This window comes from Cyanidioschyzon merolae, chromosome 15 (genome assembly GCF_000091205.1).
Source record: "Cyanidioschyzon merolae strain 10D DNA, chromosome 15, complete genome".
NCBI classification, from domain to species: domain Eukaryota; phylum Rhodophyta; class Bangiophyceae; order Cyanidiales; family Cyanidiaceae; genus Cyanidioschyzon; species Cyanidioschyzon merolae.
The window spans coordinates 233,355-254,454 of NC_010141.1; the positions used below are offsets into that span (position 1 = coordinate 233,355).

At 56.4% G+C, this 21,100-nt stretch overlaps 8 protein-coding genes and 1 non-coding gene across 9 annotated transcripts; 4 read left to right on the forward strand and 5 right to left on the reverse strand.

Moving 5' to 3' along the window:
• Window positions 1-127: 127 nt before the first annotated feature.
• CYME_CMO092C (DNA repair and recombination protein RAD26) lies at window positions 128-2,881 on the reverse strand (the record flags this gene model as incomplete). The annotated part of the gene is made up of 1 exon (XM_005537448.1): window positions 128-2,881. One exon carries the CDS (start codon window positions 2,879-2,881, stop codon window positions 128-130), a length of 2,754 nt encoding a protein of 917 aa, XP_005537505.1.
• Window positions 2,882-3,093: 212 nt separating this feature from the next.
• CYME_CMO093C (hypothetical protein) lies at window positions 3,094-3,564 on the forward strand (the record flags this gene model as incomplete). The annotated part of the gene is made up of 1 exon (XM_005537449.1): window positions 3,094-3,564. The coding sequence occupies one exon, from the start codon at window positions 3,094-3,096 to the stop codon at window positions 3,562-3,564; it is 471 nt and encodes a 156-aa protein (XP_005537506.1).
• Window positions 3,565-5,583: 2,019 nt separating this feature from the next.
• CYME_CMO095T lies at window positions 5,584-7,353 on the reverse strand. The gene is made up of 2 exons (XR_002461494.1): window positions 6,273-7,353; window positions 5,584-6,096 (listed from the first exon to the last, which is right to left on the reverse strand). It is a non-coding gene; the product is annotated as a hypothetical transcript (transcript).
• Window positions 5,590-6,533, reverse strand: CYME_CMO094C (3-isopropylmalate dehydratase small subunit; the record flags this gene model as incomplete). Its single annotated transcript, XM_005537450.1, has 2 exons — window positions 5,590-6,096; window positions 6,273-6,533. The coding sequence occupies 2 exons, from the start codon at window positions 6,531-6,533 to the stop codon at window positions 5,590-5,592; spliced, it is 768 nt and encodes a 255-aa protein (XP_005537507.1).
• On the forward strand, window positions 7,020-9,419 carry CYME_CMO096C (hypothetical protein, conserved; the record flags this gene model as incomplete). The annotated part of the gene is made up of 1 exon (XM_005537451.1): window positions 7,020-9,419. One exon carries the CDS (start codon window positions 7,020-7,022, stop codon window positions 9,417-9,419), a length of 2,400 nt encoding a protein of 799 aa, XP_005537508.1.
• A 3,349-nt stretch (window positions 9,420-12,768) lies between these two features.
• Window positions 12,769-13,824, reverse strand: CYME_CMO097C (imidazole glycerol phosphate synthase, cyclase subunit; the record flags this gene model as incomplete). Its single annotated transcript, XM_005537452.1, has 1 exon — window positions 12,769-13,824. One exon carries the CDS (start codon window positions 13,822-13,824, stop codon window positions 12,769-12,771), a length of 1,056 nt encoding a protein of 351 aa, XP_005537509.1.
• A 507-nt stretch (window positions 13,825-14,331) lies between these two features.
• Window positions 14,332-16,365, forward strand: CYME_CMO098C (threonine--tRNA ligase, chloroplast or mitochondrial; the record flags this gene model as incomplete). Its single annotated transcript, XM_005537453.1, has 1 exon — window positions 14,332-16,365. The coding sequence occupies one exon, from the start codon at window positions 14,332-14,334 to the stop codon at window positions 16,363-16,365; it is 2,034 nt and encodes a 677-aa protein (XP_005537510.1).
• A 27-nt stretch (window positions 16,366-16,392) lies between these two features.
• Window positions 16,393-18,246, reverse strand: CYME_CMO099C (similar to apoptosis-inducing factor AIF; the record flags this gene model as incomplete). Its single annotated transcript, XM_005537454.1, has 1 exon — window positions 16,393-18,246. The coding sequence occupies one exon, from the start codon at window positions 18,244-18,246 to the stop codon at window positions 16,393-16,395; it is 1,854 nt and encodes a 617-aa protein (XP_005537511.1).
• A 1,560-nt stretch (window positions 18,247-19,806) lies between these two features.
• CYME_CMO100C (hypothetical protein, conserved) lies at window positions 19,807-20,844 on the forward strand (the record flags this gene model as incomplete). Its single annotated transcript, XM_005537455.1, has 1 exon — window positions 19,807-20,844. The coding sequence occupies one exon, from the start codon at window positions 19,807-19,809 to the stop codon at window positions 20,842-20,844; it is 1,038 nt and encodes a 345-aa protein (XP_005537512.1).
• Between the last annotated feature and the right edge of the window lie 256 nt (window positions 20,845-21,100).

The following is a 21,100-nucleotide window of genomic DNA, read 5'->3' on the forward strand; positions in this document are numbered from 1 at the left end:
CAGGCCTGGTGATCGCAGGTGCAGCACCGACAAGCCAGCTTCCTATCGCGTGTGCTGGCCATCCGCGAGGTGCTATTCCCGATTAAACAGCACCCGATCTCAATAAAGTCTGAGTACCCATTCCACGTCACGTCTCTGGAGATGTGTCCGGCAGGAGCGCAGATGCCCGCAGGCGCCACACAGCTCTGTTGCCATCACCGGATTCGCTCAGATAGGCGACAAGCTTGAGCACTGCTCGGAACTCGGCAGCGTTGATGCCGCGTACGCGCAAGGAGGACTTAAAGGCGCCCGCAAGCTCCGCAGTCGTCGCCCCGGGCCCGCGTCGCTGTAAATACGACGTAATCTCGTGCACAAGAGACTGCAGCTTTCGAACCTGCTCCTCATCGTCATCGACCGCTTCGCGTTCGTGCAGACACTGAAGCAGTGCCTGTGACGCAAGTTTCGATGAAGGTGCTCGGTTCGCTGTCGCTGTCGAGCAGAGCCACGGCGCCTGTGTCGTTGGTTCAGGTAGCGGGGTTGTCGGCGTCTGGTGGTTCAGTGAACGACGCAGTGCCGCCAGCGCTCGTTGGGCGACTCGATCGGCCTCGGCCTGGAGCACCTGTCGATCGAATGCGGTCCGGGGATGCTTTCCTGATACCTCCAGCGTGGAGTCGTGGTTGAAGACTGCCGCCACTTGATCAAGCGCACGGGCATCGTTGCCGTCCAGTAACTGTCGCATGATCCGCATCTCCGCTGTTAGCTGTTCATTCTGCTTGGCATCTAGCTTACAATGATTATCGGCATCAGCATCATCACCAGCTGCTGCTGCGACGCTCACCGGAGCGAGCGACTCCCGTGCAGTCGCCTGAACCTGAACAAAATCCTCGTCTGTAGCGTCTTCATGCAGCGTCAGAAGCTCGTGTATATCTTTTCGTTTGAAAAATCGGCGCTTGCGAGGATCATGCAAAACCTTTTCAGAGAGAAACGTTTTGAAGATCTGGCGGTGGTATATCTTCTCCTCGATGGTGCCGCGCGTCAACAGGCGATAGACGACAACTGGGCGCTCCTGGCCGATGCGCCAGGCCCGTTCGCGGGCCTGGGTATCGGACGCCGGGTTCCAGTCGGGATCGTAGATAATCACGCGATCTGCTCCGATTAGGTTGAGACCGAGCCCACCCACGCGAGTGGTCAACAGGAAGGCGAAAATCGAGCTATCGTGATTGAAGCGGTCTACCAACTCGGCTCGAAGTGCAACATTCGTCTCACCGTCCATGCGCAAGTACGTGAACTGCCCCTTGTTCAGCGTTTTCTCGAGCAGAGTGAGCATGCTACGCGTCTGCGAAAAGATCAGCGCTCGATGATTCGTCTCGCGGAGCTGGTGCAGCAGGCGATCCAAAGCGAGGAGCTTACCCGAAGTACTCTGGCGCAGGAGCTTCCTCTCTGAGCCGGATACATGGAGATCAGCAGCCGCGAGCCGCGGATGGTTACAAATCTTGCGCAGGGTCGTGATGATTGGCAGTAAGTTCAGCTGTCCATCTGCGGCTCGTTCGACGTCAATGGCATTAAGGTAGTTCTGGTAGATCCGTCGCTGCTCGGGTGTCAGTCTGCAGAGGAGAACATGTTCCTGTTTTTGTGGTAACTGGAGTGCAACGTCCCTTTTCAAGCGTCGCAAAAGATAGGGCGCAATCAGATCTCGCAGTGTCGATGCACAGCGATACGCGATGTGAACCTGGGCGGGCGTTGCGTTCGCGAAACCGCCTAGAGATATGGGTATGCTGAACTCCTCCTCAAAGGACTGCAATGTTCCGAGCCTGCCAGGGTAAATAAAATCAAAGAGACTCCAGAGCTCACAAAGACGGTTTTGCAAGGGTGCACCGGTCATCAGAATGCGATGTACCGTGTTGAGTTGTTTGCATACTCGTGTGACCTCTGCTTCGGGATTCCGAATGCGATGGCCCTCATCCAGAATTACATAGTCCCAACGTCGGCTGGTAAACCAACTCGCATGAATGCGAAGGTGTTCGTAATTCGTAATGAATATAACTTGCGATGGACACTGATTCGGCTGGAGCGCGGACTCCCCGATACCCAGCACGGCGTGCAGGACGCGCACTTGCAGTCGAGGCCACCAGGTTTCCAATTCTCGTCGCCACTGGTCCAGAACAGTGACAGGTGCCACCACTAGAATCGGGCCTTTCAAGAGTCCCGAGTAGTCGAGCGCTGCGAGAAAAGCGATGATCTGAACAGTCTTTCCTAACCCCATTTCATCGCCCAGAATCCCACCGGTACCCTGTACATGAAGCGACCAGAGCCAAACAAGCCCCTCCTTTTGGTACGGAAACAAACGCTCATACAGAGACCGCGGAAGCCAAAGTCCAGGTGCAAGTTCCATAGCTGCCTCAGTTCCTACGGCATGACCTGCTTCGAGCGTACGCGCAAGCTGCTGCGAAGCTAGTGCGTCCGGCGAGCCCGTTGGTGTAAACGAAACTTCTCCGTTGCGATAACCGTCGGTGCTCGCAAGATCTCCGAGTTCATGAACTTGTTCAGCTTCAAGCTCAACCAGCTCGCTTCTAAGTTGTTCCAAGCGGTTGTGCAGGTAGTGGAGTCGTCGCCGCGCCCGGCCGCTAGCCGCAACGCTGCCCGCGTCACAGGCGTCGTCGCTGCGCTGAGCCCGCTGCGACGACGTGCCCGCTCCGTGCTCGCTTCCGAGCACCTGCTGGAGTAGCTCATTCGTTTCTTGCTCTAGCACAAGGATTTGCTGTCGTGTTTGCTCGATGAGATCGCGATGTGCTTTCTGCACAATGTCAACAACGAGTTTTCCCTCGTCCACCACCTGCACTGCAGGATCAGTGACCAGTGCATCGCTCCTCGCGACGTACGACGTTGAATTCGGGGCAGACATTGTTCGTGAAACGTACGACCAAATGCGTTCACAACCATAAGTCCACTTCTAATGCATAGTTCTCGGGGAAGACTCTTTTTTTACGTTCTTGTTTCGTACCGCACACCAGCGCCCTGTTCACGATCGAGCGTCGAGGGCGCGCGTCGCAACTGGAGAACGGCACCGATTCGCGTACCGCATGGGGGTATCTGACGCGTCCACAGCGCTGTGGTATGGAGAGTTTGCATGTTCGTGATGTGCATCGCTTCGGATCGGTCATGAACTGTGGAAGAGTTATGAATTGGTTCAGCGGAATAGATTACCATTTGGATTTGATTAAAAAAAGCGGTGAAACCTGCGCACGCTTCACGGATTGGAACGGGGAAACGAGCGAGAAATACGTGCTGCAGCGGGAGCGCGCTCTCCGCGACAGCCTCTGCTGGACGACGTCGATGGTTGCTTCAGAGCTTGCTGCGAACAGCTGGGAGTACTTTCAATCATTGTCTGGTGATTTTGGTTCGTCATTCACGGTAGGGTCTTGTTGGACGGCGCAAACTTGGACCCGCAATGCCACGGATGAGCCGCGGGAGTGTCGACCGCGTATCCAGGTGCCGGTGAGGGTATACCCAATGGAATGCTGCAGCTCGAGCTGTCATGATTGCCCCGCATACACTATCAAGATAAGATCCGCCTCAGCGCGGTGACTTTGGAGCTGTATGTCTCGCTATACCCGTGTCAAATGAAAACGGGATACTGGATCGATCGCTCTGGTCCTTACCTGAGCGTTGCCCAACTTTTTCAGGCGTTTAGCCCTGAAATTCGAAATGCGATCAAAAAATTCCTATTCATTTATACCATGTCGTATGATTCTCGGTCGTCTTTTAGACATGTCAAGTGCGACGCGGTGCCACTGGGTTTCATCGCTTCTGCTTCCTAACAAAGATTCGCAACGACGATGAGCACGGGTTCGTAAATTGCCGACGTCATTCTACAATGCATGCGTGGAAGTCTGGATGCTTCTCGTTTCCTGAAGTGCGGTCTGCTCCAATCTTGCATTCTCCAAATGTTCGGTCTTTCTGTTCTCGACGACGTCGTGGCCCGGCGACTTGCTTATTTGCTCATGACGCACGTTGACTGAACTTTTCGCTTCAGCGAATGATCGATTCGGTTTAGGAGACGAACCCTCCTATCTTACTGGTCATCGACGAGGCGGCATTCGACAGCAGCCTGCTGCCTCTCACATGACACGCCCGCAGACAGACCCGTCTCTTCTGTTTCCATGGAGAGAGGCCTCGTTCTCGGACCTGAATCATCCCAGCGATCGCCCGCGGTGGAGCGTACGTCAACGCTTTCCACGCAGGTAGGGTAGACGAAACGAAATTTCTCGCCCAGGTTTCCCGCCTGAGTTTTATTGCGATTTCTGATGCCATCATGATGAACATCGCGTTCCACAAACCTCGATCGAACCGAGGAGCGTGCCCGTGCTTGTGCAGCGGACTGAGCGCCTACCGAGGACTCTCGCCCGGAGGGTGCTCGATATTGTAGGGTACGGTGCCGGGCGTGGAAACGGAGGATTGCAACACCGACAAGCATCCGTACCCGTCAAGCGCACAGCCCAAGCGGTTAGACAATCGCTGTTGCGCCGCATGGTAGAGCGCCATGCAGATTCTGTGTGGTCGACACATGCAAACACCTGACCAGAGTCGAACGTTATCCCTGCGAAGGGCATACCAAGATCGTTAGCCGAGAAGATGGAATATGGCAAGCGAAGCATAGTTCGTAATTTGTGCCTATGCATGAAATGCAGCAACAACAGCTGGAAAGCAGCAAGATCAGGAGTTCAAGGTAGCTGCCAATGGCCTTCGACTGCCAACACCAGAGCTGGAATGCCAGGAGGAACCGTCGTCGTTAAAACAGGCGATAAGAGAGAGGAATAGGAAGCAGTCACAGAAAAAGCCCGCAAAGGCTGGTGTTGTTGATACTGGGAAGCGACCCAAACTTTAGAGCGTACGCCCGTGTCAGGTAAATGGGCCCGTCGCATTTCATTCTGACCTGGACGTGTAGCAGAAACGGATGCGCTGCTGCTCGAGTTCGATCCCGACGACGACGATGGAGGTTTCGCTATGCATCGAGCTTACCCCATCCGCAAGCGTCATCGCTTGCCTGGTCCAGCTGACTACCACGGACACGCAGCAGCTTCAACGTGCGCTGCAGCAGCGAGGCGCCACCTATCGACGCTTGCCCAGGAGTAGTATTGCCCCGACGCCGGACTCGGGTGTGCGCCCGTGGCCAGACCCTCGAGTGCGCGCACCGCCTCCCGACACATGCCCAGGAGCAGCGGTGCCTTGTCGTTGCACGCGTGTGTGGACCCGCGCACTGCCATCCTCCTGGTCGACGGGTGCCTGATTTCCTCCAGATTCCTTCGGTGTCGAGCCATGAGATGCACAGTACGTGAGCTCGTCACGTAGGCTCGGATTCCCGGACGCGTCCAGCTACGGAATTCTCCTGACTGGCGAGACCACCGGGGAATCCGCGTCTTACGTCCAGGCCAAGTAGGCGATCTGCGCACATCCGTCGTCCAAGTGCTGCGCAGCAGGCGCATGCCCAGTCCCAGTTTATCGGTTATCGTCCCTCGAACCAGACATCGTTTTCACGAATGCAAATTCACGAGCATGCGTTTATCACCGAGCATTCGTGCGCAGAATTCATGGAAGTGTCACGAATGGAGCTCACGATGCACGTGAGCGAGGTTTAATCATTCCTGTCCGACGAGCGTACTCGAACAGACCGCCGGCATCAATGACAGGCTGGATTTCACCGAGCGGCTCCAGTTCGAAACGCTGCCCGCTATTGAGATTCCGTATGCTGAGGGTCTCAAAGTCAATCACGGCCTCATCTCCGGTCTTAAAGTGCTCAACTAATCTCGTCTTCGATACCCATGGATACAGCTCACCCGTCGATGAGCAGTTGCGGAAAAAAATACGTGCGTATGAGGTCGCGACGACCGCCTTGGCACCGGCCGCACCAAGAGCAATAGGTGCGTGCTCCCTGGAGCTTCCGCAACCAAAGTTCTCACCTGCAATAATGATGCTATACTTTGTGGATAACTGTCCTTCTTCAACAAAACGCTCGGGATAGAGCTCTCGAGGAAGACCTTCCAACGCGTGGGAGCCAAGCAGTTGATACTCTGCTGGCACCGATGGCAGCAAGCTCAGGTGCTCAGCGGGGATGATTTGCTAATTTGCACGTGAATAGGGTTAGTATCTGTTATACAGCCTTCATGCACCCAGGCAAACAACTGCGTCTGCTGTTTTTAGACGATTCTCCGCCAACTGAAGCCGTCCACCCAAACCCCTGCACCGGTTTAAGAGCGGCAACCGAGTGCAAACGGCGATAATTCCACAAAACTTACGTCTGTATCAATGTTATCGTGAACAACGAACACACGTCCTTGAATGTTACCCGTCTCTGGATCGCGTTTCCGACCAACAGAGCAGACGTCCTCCATTCGAAGCGGAGCGGGCGTCTCCATTCGCACGGTAGCCCGACGAGAACAGCCCCTCGAGCGGTAACCAGCCAAACCAGGAAGACGAGGCGCGGAGCACCTCCCGAGAGCGCTGCTCCTTGCTCTGGTCCCCTGAACAACCACAGCGTTCGAAAAAACGAAAACCATTGTGAACCTTGAGCTTGTTTTCTCCGAGAACGTTCCTCCGGGTGTCGCTTCGTCCCCAGAGCGTATTGACCGTCGCGCGGGGCAGCGACACCGCGCTGCGCTGTCGCGGGAGGTCACCCGTGGAGCGCTCACACTCCGAGGCACTAGGATCGTACACCTGCTTTGTACACCAAGAGCTTGAACCGCTTTGGAGCTGGGAGCGTCCTCGGTAAGCGTCTGAGAATAGAAGACGCTGCCTTGGTATACGACGGGTGCAGTGCTCCCGAGCACCATCGCTGGCACTCAAAGGGTGTCGTTTCGCACGCTAGCGTTAGGGGGGTGTCCATCGCTTGACTTGGTCGTGAGCGGGGAGCGTTCGCTAGAAAACGCTTCATTGGATACTGCTCAGTGCTTTCCTTCTTGAGCGCTAACATTTTCGGAGCACGACGCACGCACAAACGGCGATCTGGAGGCTACGCAAGCTCTAGAACGGGAAACCGCTATGGAATGACGAATTCTGACCACATTAGTCTCTTTAACTTCGCTGGAAGACAAGTTCCCACGCTTTCATGCTTTTTAGGTCCGCGCGAGCGCATGTCCCAGAATCAGCGACCCCAGCGGACTGCTTTCGTTGCGTCATACGCGGGTCCGCGTGGAAGCGCTGCAGCTGTGCCGCAGCGTAGAAACGCTGAAGAACGAATACTTGTGTGCCGGATCAAGCAAGCGAGTTGCACCGTGAATACGCATTTGCATCGAAAAGCGCCTACCCAGCTTTTGTCTGTGGAGAGCGCGAGATGGCCCGGCGGCATGCTATTCAGCAAGAGGCAACAGCGTCATCAACGACAACGAAAACGGGCGCTGGCGCTGTGCGCTGAGGCGCCACACCCCGGGAAGCCACAGCTCTTGGTACAGCGAGCCGCAGCGTTCGCTGGACAGGCCGCTGTCCTTGGCCTGCTCTGCTATCTCCAGTTTCTTCTAGGCAATGGATCCTTCTCCATTATGGACAACACGGAACCCAAATTCGCTGTATGCGCAAAGAACATGCTTCGAACGGGGAACTGGCTCATTCCGCAATGGAATGGACGAGTTCGCTTTGATAAGCCTCCGCTTGTTTACTGGCTCCAGGCTGTCGCATATCGTCTGTTTGGATTTACGGAAAGCGCCACGCGACTGCCGACTGCGCTAGCAGCTTGCGCGGTAACCCTCATGGTGTACTGTTTCAGCGTAGGCGCCTCCAGCGACAACATGAGAAAGCGGCAATTCAAGGGCCTGATTTCCGCCGCAGCATTCGCCTGCAGCCTCTATGCAGTCGGCTGGGCCCGAAGTGGTGTCTCCGATATGGTCTTGTGTGCATGCATCACAGCGTGTTTGGGGTGTTTCGCAGCCGCCTATATCTCGGAAACAAAAGCGACCCGTTTCGCCTGGTACATTGGTATGTTTGCAGCTGCGGCATTGGCACTGCTCACGAAGGGCCCCCTGGGCGTTGCGCTCCCAGCCCTGATCGTGAACGTCTTCCTCGTGCTCGTCGGTCAATGGCGTGCGGTTGTCCTTCACGAGATTCCCTGGACTCGAGGTGTTCTCCTCGCCGCTGCAATCGGTCTTCCGTGGTACATGCTCATTATCCGTGCATACGGGCTAACCTATATCAAGGCCTTCTTCGGCTATCATAATCTGGCCCGCCTGACAAGCGCTGTGAATGCGCATAGCGGCCCCTGGTACTACTATCTGGCGTGTCTTCTACTGGGGTTCCTTCCCTGGGTCGCAGCGTTACCGGTTGCACTTGTCGCTGCCTATCGTCGCTCCGGCTTCGCCGCAGCGTCGAGAAAGTCGTCGCGACGCGAGCAAATCCCCTTATTCATCACCACCTGGTTTCTGCTTACAATTTCGTTCTTCTCCTGCATCCGCACGAAGCTCTTCAGTTACATACTGCCTGCTATACCGGCTGCTGCTCTGCTCATTGGCGAATACTTCTCAGGCGTGGATCCGCGCAAGCCAGCAGACTGTGGGCGCGCAGAGCGTCTGATCACTGCGCTGGCAGTCATCATAATCATGGCTGCAATGGCGCTGCTCTGCCTGCGACTCGAATCACTCATTATCGGCAGCAGCGGAGGAGCTGGCGACCCCTGGATTCTGCGGGTCTGTCTCGAACAGGTGCGAGCTCAGAAGCTGGTCTGGCGAGGCGTTGCGCCCTGGGTGCTCGGTATCGTCGGCGTTTTGGTGACCTGTTCCATCAGCCGCTGGTATCGTTATCTGCCCACAGCTATGGCGGCAAGTTTTATGCTCTTTCAATGCATGTTCCTATTGCCAGCGATACGTGTCTGGGACCGCGCCCACCAGCAGCCGCTTCGCGAACTAGCCCAGTGCGTTCGCAGCCTGCGTGAGCGAAGCGAGGCCGACCTCCGCACCGACCGGGTCTACATGATGGTATTTGGATGGTGTGATGGTGTCCCCGAAGGCCAGCCTTCGGTTGTTTGGTACAGCGACTTTGATGGATGGCATTTTGCTGAGCGTCCCGAGGAGACGCTCGCAGACATTGTGCTCATGGCACGACGCGATGATCGTGCCGAACGTGTTTGCCTCGTTTCCAGGCCAGCCGCGGACGTTGCACCAAACTACGCCAGTCTATGGTCGGCTTGCTGCGATGGAATCGCTGAAGACGACCTCCGCGACGCTAAAGATGTGCTGATCCTGGCGGATACATCGATCTGGCGGACGATTCCCGGGCAGCTGCCGGATACCAAGGTCATCGAGCGACGAGGTCCATTTGCGCTCTATCGCGTACCGCCACGAGCGGCACTGCGAGCAGTACAAGCGATACGAAATCGTGGTGGTACATACGCTTTCCAACGTGATCGTCTTGACTTGAAGAGCATGGAGCCAGCTTCGAATATGAAGGAGTATCCTTGACACCGATTGATGGAGCACCGTGGTCGTTAGCCAGGTGCATGGGAAATTCGGTCTCGATGGATCCAGGCATTACTGGATTCCCTCTGCATTCTCGGTATTTGCACCGTTTCACAGCCTTGCTCCACGCGTGGTCCGAATGTCCTCTCTGCTGCGCTGATTTTTTCATCGCAAGTCATCTGCGTATTAGAGCCATGCCCACAGTGCGTCCGAAACGATGCCCGCGGACGCTCCTGGGGCACGACATCCTTCCGCATGTCGATCGAGCCGCTCAAGTCCAGGTTGAGCGTGTGTTTGCGCGCACGGTTGCTCCTGGGGCACTCCACAGGGAGCAGCTCGCATGCTAGTGCCTCGCATTCGGACGTTCAGGCATGTTTCCGCACTCCGTATCGTGCATTCGTCTCTATTTGACGCCCCTGTGCTCTGCTTGTTTCGGCGTACGGTTGTATGCATGATGAGCGTAGATGCCGTTCAGGAGGCATCGACGAGCCTCGAAGAGAATCGATTCGTGAACGTGTGTGACGCTCTCGTCGACGGAGCAGGAGCGCAGCCTTTGGGCGTGAGCGCACGTCCAGCGTCGTGCGCTGCCACCAGACGACCCGAGATGTTAGTCGTGATCGTGGCTAACATGTTGAACGGGGTGGCGAGTGCGCGCTTCTTCCCGCCGACCAGCGGAAGCTGCTTGGGAGCCCCAGCTCAACCGCGTGGTCCCGTGTCCTCCTGCCGAAAATCCTTCTCATGAGCCGTGTGCATACTCATGTATGTACTGGTGCACAGCACCCCTTGTATCTGTACCCGCTTTTCTGGGCCTCTGAGGCGGCGGTACATTGCGCAAAAGATGCACTCTACAGGGACGCACAGACGGTTGTTGCGGAGAGTTTGGTACGCTTTGGCACTGGCGCTGTCGGTGTTCCTGTCGCTGAGCAGCATGGCAGTGCATCGAAGGATGCTGGAAAGCCCGTGTGTGTGTGTGTGTGTGCGTCGCTGGTCCGCCGATTAGGCCGCATTGCATCCGCGGTGCCGAACATCACGCTTCATGTCGCATGCGGGTTTGGTCGAGCAGGTCTAGGCCAGTGTGGACATCCGGCACACTTGCACCCGGAATGCCGTCGAACTGCTTGCTCGACGAGGCGCTTCCGTGCAAGGACAGCGAAACGAGTATTTCTCGAGTGAAGCGTTACCCACTCATTCATGACGCGCTGTGTCGTTACGCGTGCCGGATACGAACGACTCGCCTACCGATGCGTGATCCTCGAAGCGGTGTAGAAGCATTAGGAAGGCGGATTTGGCCCGATGGAACCAGGGAGCATCGGCTAGCACGTGGCGCACCTGAACGCCTATGCCAGCTGCGTACGCCTTGACCACGTATCAGAGATGGAAAGCGACGCTGCCCCTGAACAGGACAGACGCATACGGGAAGCAGAAGCCAGGAAGCGTGCATCGACGAAGAGTGCGCTGTTGAGCGATCCAGTCTGGTTGGCGATTCACAGGAGACCGCATCCTTGGATGGTCGTTCGCGTTGATGTCGACGGCATGCTCGTTTGACTGTTCTGAGCAGACCGGGGCTTGCCCCTGTTTGCGTATCCATTGTGGAAGTCGACCAGGTCTTCTTGCGTGGAGCCTCGTCGAGCGAGACGATCTCTGGCCCCTGCCGCGCTCCGCCCTCGCGTTCCAGCATGACGCCGATGGTGTGGTATGCGTCGTGCGTCTGTCTCCCCGAGAAGCGTCCTTTCTTTCTTTCGTTCTTCGTCCATGGTGTCTCTTCGTCACTGTTCGTATCAACGGCACGCGGAATTCGGAAGCTCCGGCTTCTCTGAAAGTATTTCCTGCACAACGCGTAGAATGGGATGGATTGACGAGTACTGGGTTGCATAGGCAGCGTTTTCATCAATTTTGTTTACGGGTTATGACATTCAGAGCAGGGACTTGCACGGTATTTGGTCCAGTGGCTATCGCAGATTGACTGCATTGGACAAGCACCGCCGTTCTTTTTCGCGAGCTTGCACTCGCAGCATCACGGCATTCCGTAACCTTTCTCCAGAGCGCAGGATACACTCCTTTGTATTGAATCGCTGTGCGAGAAACAAAAACAATACGGGTGTGCTGGCGCAGCTTCTCCAGAATTCACTGGTCTGAGCGTAACGCCCGAAAGGTGTTGGAAGCAGCGAGCTCACTGCGCGACGAGCATGCGCCCTCACGTGGGCGATGTTTTCCTGCCGAGGTCTGCGTGCTCCGCCGCCCTCGCCAAGGTGCTCGGTAACGACCGCGCCGACAGAGTTCAGCTTGCAGCAGGGAATAACTAACCGTGAAACTATCCCAGAAACTCGCCGAGCAAATTTCGAAAGCAAAAAGCTGGCGACAAGGTTAAGCATCCGGTCCTGTACGAAAACAGCGACTCAATCCGAGGTTAGGAAATACAAGAGCAAGCTGTCGCGTGTCCGTATGGCGGCCACATACGCGCATTCCATATCGCAGAGATTCTGGACTGGTAAAAATCCACACCCAAAGCGCACTGAACCATCGTGCGGAGCGCACACGATACTCACAAAAGACACGACATTCCGTGGCTTCCAGGATCGACCAAAGCCGCGATACTCCATAAGACCTACCGCACTGGAATGGGGGCGGCTGTACATACAGGCATCCGCGGAACCTACGATGGTGACGCTCCCCATACACGAAGGTATCTGTGCATCCAGGTCGTCTGGTTCGATCGATCGATAGAATCTGGAATATGAAAAGAATCTCCCACACCATGTCCATAGCCAAAAGTATCGGTACTGAACGTGATAAACTCGTCTGTAGCTCGCTGCATTTCACAATGGCATCCTACTCGTAAGCGTCCTGCACATGAGGCAGGCCCCCACTGAAACAAATACAGTTTCCAGCATGCCATCCGCTCAAATGGACGCGATTGTTCCGTCTGTTCCGTTGCGTATTCGTCGGAATCACCCGGTATACATACATACACACGATGATGCATCTCGACTCTGACAGTTTGCGGTGACGTTCGTGTCCAGTGCAGTGCGTCCGTGGCGGCGCCACGACGCCAAGGGTGGCACGGCAACGACATCTGCATCATCATCGTTTGGGTCGTGGATCTTTCACCGTCACCGGATGCTCTTACATGCGTCACGCACTGCAACTGGTGAGCGCTAACACGTTTGCAGAAAAACTACGGTTTGTGGACCAAGAAGAAGCTGCGTTCTTGCTCCCTAATATGCCTTGTTCGCGGTATCGGGCCATAACATGCGCTCATAGGCATCACCGTGCAGTGGAAGGAGACAAATCGCTGTCTCAAGGGGCTTCCAACGGAGCGCGCATGCTACAGTTCACCTTTCGCATTGCATGTTTAGAGCCGAACGAGCACCCCTTGATTCTTCATGTACTGCTTGAGGTCGGGAATGCGAATCGTGTTGTCATGGAAAAGGGAGGCAGCCAACGCTGCCGATGCGCCACCTTGCGTCACTGCGTCCACAAAGTGCTGCATGGTGCCTGCACCACCACTCGCAATAACGGGAACGCATACCGCATCCACAACAGCACGGGTAAGCTCCAAATCGAAACCCGCCAAAGTTCCGTCCGCATCCATGCTTGTCAGCAGGATTTCCCCAGCTCCTAGCTCGGATCCTCTTTGCGCCCACTCCACAGCATCGATCCCGGTGGGTTTACGTCCGCCAGCGACATAGACTTCCCATTTACCCGGACTGCGCCTCTTTGCATCAATTGCAAGTACAATATTGGCCTTTCCGAGCTGGTATGCACATTCTTGGAGCAGCTCCGGGCGTGCAACAGCTGCGCTATTGATGGCGACTTTATCCGCTCCAGAGAGCAGCGTGCGTCGCGCATCCTCGACCGTGCGTATTCCACCGCCAACTGTCAACGGAATGAAGATGGATCCTGCGACCTGTTCTACAACTCGCAAAGTCGTCTCATGGCCGTTCGGTGTTGCCGAAATGTCGAGAAACACGAGTTCGTCGGCACCGTCCTCGTAGTAGACTCGGGCCTGCTCAACGGGGTCACCTGCGTCTCTGAGGTTTACAAAATTGATTCCCTTGACAACACGGCCATCCTTCACGTCCAAACATGGAATGATGCGCTTCGCGGGTCCCGAAATACGCTCCTGAGGTTCAAGCTGCTCATCCACCGACAATATGGTTGTCGTTGAAAGCGGCGACGAGGACGCAGCCGCCAGACATTGAACCGTGCGCGCTGCCCTGGAAGCTCGCCCACCAGATCCGCGACCAAAAGCAGCACAGCACCGCAGCTGCCAAGCCCCAACGCTAGCCCGCCAGGTGCTCTGCCGCTCGATCGGGAGACGCAAACAGAGGCTAAAGCCAAGCGCAGGACACTTCCGACTGCAACGCGTGTTCACCGTTCGACGGCAACGAGGTAGGGCGCTCGCCATGGCCCTTCCCCAGGACCTGGACGTCAGCTTGAAGCCGCAAAAGATCCACCCGCAGTTGAAGTGGACGCAGCACACGCTGCAGCAGGAACCAGTACGAGTTCGGACTTGCTCCTGCTGCTCCTGCTGCTGCTCTCAAGCGTCAGCCAGGAGTCTGTCTCAGCTACGCCGCTGCTTCAGGCCTGCCTGCGCTCTACGGATACCTGTGCTGGACATTCGGTGCCATCTCTAAAGTTGGACATCCGATGCCATCTCTAAAGTTGGACACTCGGTGCCATCTCTAAAGTTGGACATACGATGCCAGCGACGGTTCCCAGGCCCCGGCTTGCACTGCGACATCTCGTCGACGTCGTCGACTGTACCGGGGATGATCGTCAACGGCATTGCGCTCTGGGCGTGCTGCTGCGTCTCTCCTGCCTCAGGTGTTGTTGTTGTTCTTGTTGTTGTCAGCGGCGTTGGCGGCTCGGCTCTGAGGTGCTTTCAAACCAGTATCCATTGTCAAGCCAAGCTATGCTTACACGTGCAGAAAACAGGGGTTTTGTGCGTTTATTGTTCATCTCACGTCTGGGTCTACTGCGCACGCCGTCGACCTTTGGACGCTGGGCAACAGCGTGCGCCCCCCAGCGGCGTGTACGTGTCGAACAAACAGCGAGGCCGCTTGCTCATTGCTGCGGCGTCCGAGGGCTGCGGTCGTGCTCAGCGGCATCGACACCGCGTACCAGTCAACAAGCGAACGCAAGTCAGAAAGCACCTGTCGCTGCTGGTGACGCAACGGGGACCTCTCGACTCGACGCACTGCCGACGAACGAGACGAATCCAAGGCTGTTGCGCATTCGCCATACCTGTGCTCACGTTATGGCTATGGCCGTACAGAGAATATTCCCCGAAGCCAAAGTGACTATTGGGCCTTGGATAGATAACGGCTTTTACTATGACTTCGATATCAGTCACCCATTCTCACCGCAAGACCTCGAGCGCATCAAACAGGTCATGGATGAGATTATTCTAGCGGATTTGCCGCTAAAATGCGTGGCGCTCTCACGCGAAGAGGCGCGCGCCCGCGTCGAAGCACTCGGTGAGCCGTATAAGCTGGAGATATTGGATTCGATCACCGAGGAACCAATCACGATCTATTCCGTTGGAGACGACTGGTGGGACCTCTGTGCCGGGCCACACGTTGCCAGGACCGGCGAGATCAACCCGGAAGCGGTGCAGCTGGAGGGTGTTGCTGGCGCCTACTGGCGCGGCGACGAGTCGAAACCGATGCTCCAACGCATCTACGGAACCGCTTGGGAGACGCCTGAACAGCTTCAAGAGTATCTACGTCGCCGTGAGGAGGCCAAACGCCGAGATCATCGCGTGCTCGGAGAGCGGCTTGGTTTATTCTCCATTCAGCAAGATTTGGCTGGACCAGGGCTTGTTTTCTGGCACCCGAAAGGAGCCTTTATTAGGAATATGATCGAGACTTTCTGGAAGGATGCGCATCTTGCGGACGGCTATCAATTGCTGTACACTCCGCATCTTTCCGACCGCGAATTGTTCCGCGTTTCCGGTCATGTGGACTTTTACGCGGAGAGCATGTTCAAACCGATTGAGTGCGAATCTCGAGAGATTATAGCCAAGCCAATGAACTGTCCACATCATGTTCTGGTGTACAAGAGCAAATTACGCTCGTATCGAGAGCTTCCGGTGCGCTTCGCCGAGTTGGGTACTGTCTACAGGTACGAGCGATCGGGCACGTTGCACGGTCTCATGCGCGTTCGTGGGTTCACTCAAGATGACGCGCATATTTTCTGCACGTTTGATCAGCTGCGATCCGAAATCAAGCGAGTCCTAGACCTCACTGAAACAATACTATCGCGTTTTGGATTCCGTGACTATCAGGTGCATTTATCGACCCGACCCAAAGTTTCCATTGGTAGTGAAGAGGCCTGGTCGCGTTCCGAGCAGGCGCTGCGCCTTGCGCTCGAGGACAAGGGATGGTCTTTCACCGTTGATGAAGGTGAAGGGGCCTTCTACGGAGCGAAGATCGATTTGAAAGTTCGTGACGCACTCGGTCGTTTATGGCAGTGCTCTACCATCCAGTGCGACTTCAATTTACCCGAACGATTCAATTTAGAATACGTAGCGAGTGATGGTTCACGCGAGCGACCTGTCATGGTGCATCGCGCGATATTCGGCTCGCTGGAACGCTTTTTTGGGATTCTGATCGAGAATAGCGCCGGGGACTTTCCGTTGTGGCTCGCGCCAATACAGCTCCGGCTGCTACCTGTCTCTGACAAATTCTTACCGTTCTGCGAGCAGGTGGTCGACAAGGCCCGTCGACGTCGTCTCAGAGCGGAGATCGATCTGTCAGCGAATCGCCTCGGCAAAAAAGTTCTCAACGCAGAAGAGGAGCACATTCCCTACATGGCCATTGTCGGTAAGCGCGAGGTTGAATCGGATGCACTGTCGATGCGTTCTAGACACAAAGGCGATCTGGGATCTGTACCAGTAGACGAAATCCTCGCCCGTCTGGAATGTGAAGCGTCTATGCAGCTCTGAGCACGCGGCACTGCGAGCTCATGACGGCTAACCACCGAAACCGCGACGACTCGCGGGCGTGCCTGCCCGCTGACTTGCCGCATGCGCGCCGCCGCCGCCGCCGCTGCTGCTACTGCGTCGTCGCCGCATCCGATCAGCGTACGGCGTGAAGCAGCGAAAAATCTCCCGCACCCGGGGTTCCAGCGTCGCATTAGCAGTACCCGATCCACCGTAACTGGGCACCCTCTGACCAATCAGGGCTTTCATAGACGCTAAAGTCTGTGCAAGCACCGCGTCGTCGGCGAATCCGAGGGCATCAGGGTGCGGCAGCGCTGCGCGAACCCACAAGATGCCCGTCACCGTGGAGCGTCCCCGCACATAAACCACAATCGTGTGCTCAGGGCCTGGTAATCGACCGTTAGCGCTTTCACCAGAAGCGTCCACTCCCGAGCACACGTACTGATACATCTCGTCCGAGGCATGGAGATCCCCAAACCAGAGCAAAGTTGTACTCCCGAAAGAGAACTGATGCGCAGCCTGATCGCTGTAGACTTGCCGAGCGCCACGCATATTGCGCGCCGCCATGCGTGCCGTACGGCATGCGTGTTCGAGGCCGCAGGCGCGTCGACGCCCAGCGACGGGATCCGGGAAGCACAGCGCATCGCCAGCGACGTACACGTCCGAGGCAGCTGCCAGCTCTCGATTGCAAACGATGCCACCAAGGATTGCATCGATTTCCAGGTGTTGCACCTGTTTGAGCACTGCAACGCCGCCGGGTGGACGCGCTTTATTCAAGACGGTAAATCGATCGGTGCGAAACGAGACAGCAACGCTACGATCGTAGGTTCGGACGAAGAACAACTCTAGATCGCTCTGGGCGGCAGCTGTATCGGTGCGCTCCTGAATATAGCGCGGTTCTGCGTACGGGATAAGTTCGATGCCCAGATCGCGGAGGCTTTGTGCGACTTGTTTGGCAACTTCTTTGGGTAGGAATTCTCCGAGCGGCTCCGACTCGGGGAACAGAATGGTCACTGAATGGAGACCGCCGCTCCAAGTTCGGATTTCGGATGCGAGCACACAGGCATACCAGTCCAGTCCCAGCAGGGTGTAGTGCCTCGGTTCGGTGCATTCGCGCCAATCACAGCCCGCATGAAGTTGGCCGGCGGGTATAAAGTAGCGGCTCGCATTCGGACCCATGACGCAGCTGTCTGGGCAACTGTTTTCTTGGCCGGTTGCAAGCAGAAGTCGTCCGTAACGAATGGGATCGACGCCCTCGAGTGTAACGGTCTTCTGTTCAACGTCTAGGGCCTGTAATCGATGGCCTTCGTGGAATACCCGGTGGTGGTTTACCCATCGTTTACACTGTTCTTGCGTCCAGGATGGATCGTAGCTCTGGTCCGTGACCACCAGAAGCGAGGCGTCTGCGTCACACCGAGCAAGTTCTGCCGCTGCCTCGTGGGCCGCTGGTCCACCGCCAATAATCACATAGTCGTAGGAAGAACCAATAGATGCTGATGCTTTGTGCGAGAGAGACTTGACTTTCGAGTTTTCGGCCGCCTCGCAAGAGGTTTCGTTCGCTATTGCGCTGGAGACGGAAAACCAAGGTGCCTTGAGGGCGCACCAAACGCGAAACTGATTCCAAAAGTGAAATCGTCGTCTATAGTTGCAACGTTCGTGGGGCTCCTTATCCAAACGATCCGCTGCACTTGGGTGCCACAAGCCTGCACCCAGCTGGTTCGTCAGACTGTCGCTATCCCCTGCGAAAGCGAAGAGTCCGAGCCCCGCAGTCAGGCCACTCGCCAGGCAAGTCTTGAGCAACCCACGACGTGCTGAACAAGTTCGCAGACCAGAACAGGAACGAGACAGCAGCTCGAAACAGTACAGTGCTCTTCCCCAGCTCATGAACCAGCTGCTCAGTGCGCTGAACCCGCCGTTCCAACTGTATAGTGAGAGCACGTTTGCGAAAGACCATTACCTGAAGTATGCGCATTGCGATCTAGCGGAAACGCATTCCCTGGCTACGAGGCGACTGCGACTGCAACAGACGCCTTTTGTTGCTGGAAGGCCCAAAGCGAAGTGCTCCTGGTGCGTTTTCGGCACTTTGCAAGTCGCATGTGCGCAATGCACAAACCCGTAAAGCGGAGATTGGGGCAACACCGTTGATTCTTCAGCGGATAAGCATGGTCCATTTTTTAGCTGCAGGATAGATGTGGCTTCCAGGGATACCGCAGTAAGGGCTTGTTATCATCATCGGTGGAAGTAAACACGATTCCATGTCAGATTCCCTAAATTGCACCAACCAGAACCCAGAATTCTGCTCGGGCGTGGTTGTAAGACGGGCGTCCATTTGCTGCGTTTTCGTGATACATCGCTGAGCAATCTAGTCAAATCTCCCGGGAAGCGCGAACGCCACCAATAACAATGAAGCAACTTCTTCTCCGCATGAGATTGTATCAGGCTGAACCAGTCCCCGAATCGCTCGCCTTGCAGAGGCCAATGCTCCATCCATGCATCGCTGGCACGGGGCAGCGTCTCAGAAGCACCATGCGGCAGCTCTCGCGGGACCGAACCATTGCAAAATCGGTGCTTCCAGAACGATACGATCACAGGCTCAGGACTAAACAAGCCCGTTCAGTGATTGGCTGCGCAATTCGCTCGCGAAACCGCGACAAGGCGCATTCTGCATCGGTGAGGTCGGCGCGGTCCAGAGATGAACGCGTGTCGCTCCCAAGCGCCCGGCTACATCACCTCAAGCAACCCAGGCACTGAGGCGCGATCACGCCCGCCCCAAATGTGACACACGTGCGTCTGCCGCTACACGTCGTCACATTCCTCATCCGCACACGTGCCTCGTTCCGTGCCGATGCTCGAACGCATGCACCCGTCTCAGCTGTCACGCAGGCGCGAACGCGTGCGACCTGGTGATTCCCTGTTGGCTTCGAGCAGCGCACGCACCGGCGCTCCAGGCGTCCTTGCAGACTCTTAACCCTAGGGGCCATAAGAACCAACCATTACCCCCAGAGGAAAGTGTAGATGGTGCCGATCCTGCTGGTGATGGTCATTGCGGTTATTGCGTGGAGAGCCGAAGCCCAATTGCGACAAATTGGCCTTCGGGTCTACCGCGTGCCGATCGCAATCGCGCGCACTCAGGAATCCTCGCCTGGATGCGGCGTTCCCGCACCCCTATAAGGAAAATACAGTCTAGCGCCTGCGCCTGACGTGCCCGGCCTGTCGACGCGCGAAATCTCCGGTGTCTCTGAGAGCCGCACACGCCCGAGCGATCGGTGCAGGCGACACGCGCGCACCAGTCGCAGCAACGTGATGGCGTCGATCGCTGCGTCCCGCCACGGCACGGCATCGCTTGACGTGGACCGTGATCTGTCTGATGGTGTGTACTGGACTGCGTGAATAGAATTTCTGTAGCTTTGTGTGTTGCCCCAGTCGCTTCAGGCACCTGAAACCATGAACGTACCACAAAAGTTCCATATAGAGGATGCGACGATACAGGGTGTGCGAATGGCGCTTTCTCACCCGCGCGAGTGGGTGCCTGGTCTCGTCCACGCGCTGCGCACAGCGCAGAGCCCGGTGGGCGCTGCACCGCTAGCTGCAGCGCTCTGGTTCTCTATGCTGTGTGCGCTATGGGCGTATGTACGCTCAAACATAACCGGCAGTACGTCGCAAGTAGACATGATGTGGTCACTGCTGCCGCCTGCATACGTTACCTGGTTTGCTGCACTTGCTTTCTACACTTCGGGGGCGTCTCCGCGACTCGCGGTGATGACGGCGCTCGCGCTGGCGTGGTCGATTCGAATGACGTACAACTTCGCACGCAAGGGTGGATACTCTGGCGTGGAAGACTACCGCTGGCCGGTGTTGAGGCGGAGGATCTCGAACCCGATCCTCTGGCAGCTCTTCAATATCGGCTTTGTGAGTATTTACCAGAACTTGCTGCTTCTGAGTCTGGCTCTGCCCGCGTGGGCGGTCTTCCTTCGGAGTCAAAGCGCCTGGACTGCAGTGGACACTGCAGCTTTATCCATGTTTCTCATGTTTCTGCTTCTCGAGACCGTGGCAGATGAGCAGCAATGGCGTTTTCAGTGTCGAAAGCACGCCTTGACGCTAGTTCAACGTGCGCAGCACCCGAACCCAGATATCCGCCGAGGTTTCCTCACAAGTGGCCTCTTTCGTTTCTCACGGCATCCGAATTTCTTTGCCGAGCAAGGTATGTGGTGGGCGTTTTATCTCTTTGCTGTAGGTGCCGTACTAGGCGAACAGAAGAACCCCGCATGGTGGCGAGTGATCTTCCAGGGGAGCGCGGTGCCTTTCTTCCACTGGAGTATCATCGGGCCTGTGCAGTTGACGCTTCTCTTCCAGGGAAGCACCTGGTTAACTGAACAGCTCAGTTTGGAGAAATATGGGGATCTGTACCGCGCCTATCAGCGGCGGACAAGCCGCCTGATACCCATGTGGGCGCCCGCGCTTCTCAAGGAGCATCGAGCGTAAGAGCTGGAACAGGACAGTTTTCTGGTACGCTGATGTTATTCTGCTTACCCAGACGAGACGAGGCTGAAAAATTTCCAGTTGCAGACGGCACTTAGATTTCAAGTGTCTGGCGCATGTCGTTTCCTTGGTTGCGATCATGCCGCGTGAATATGATGTGACCAGACGGCTTCTGATTTGAAGAGCGATCGCCGCCCCTGCCGGTCGAGCAGGAATCATTGTGTCGGACTATCCGCGGGACTGCGAGCTCCTCATATCG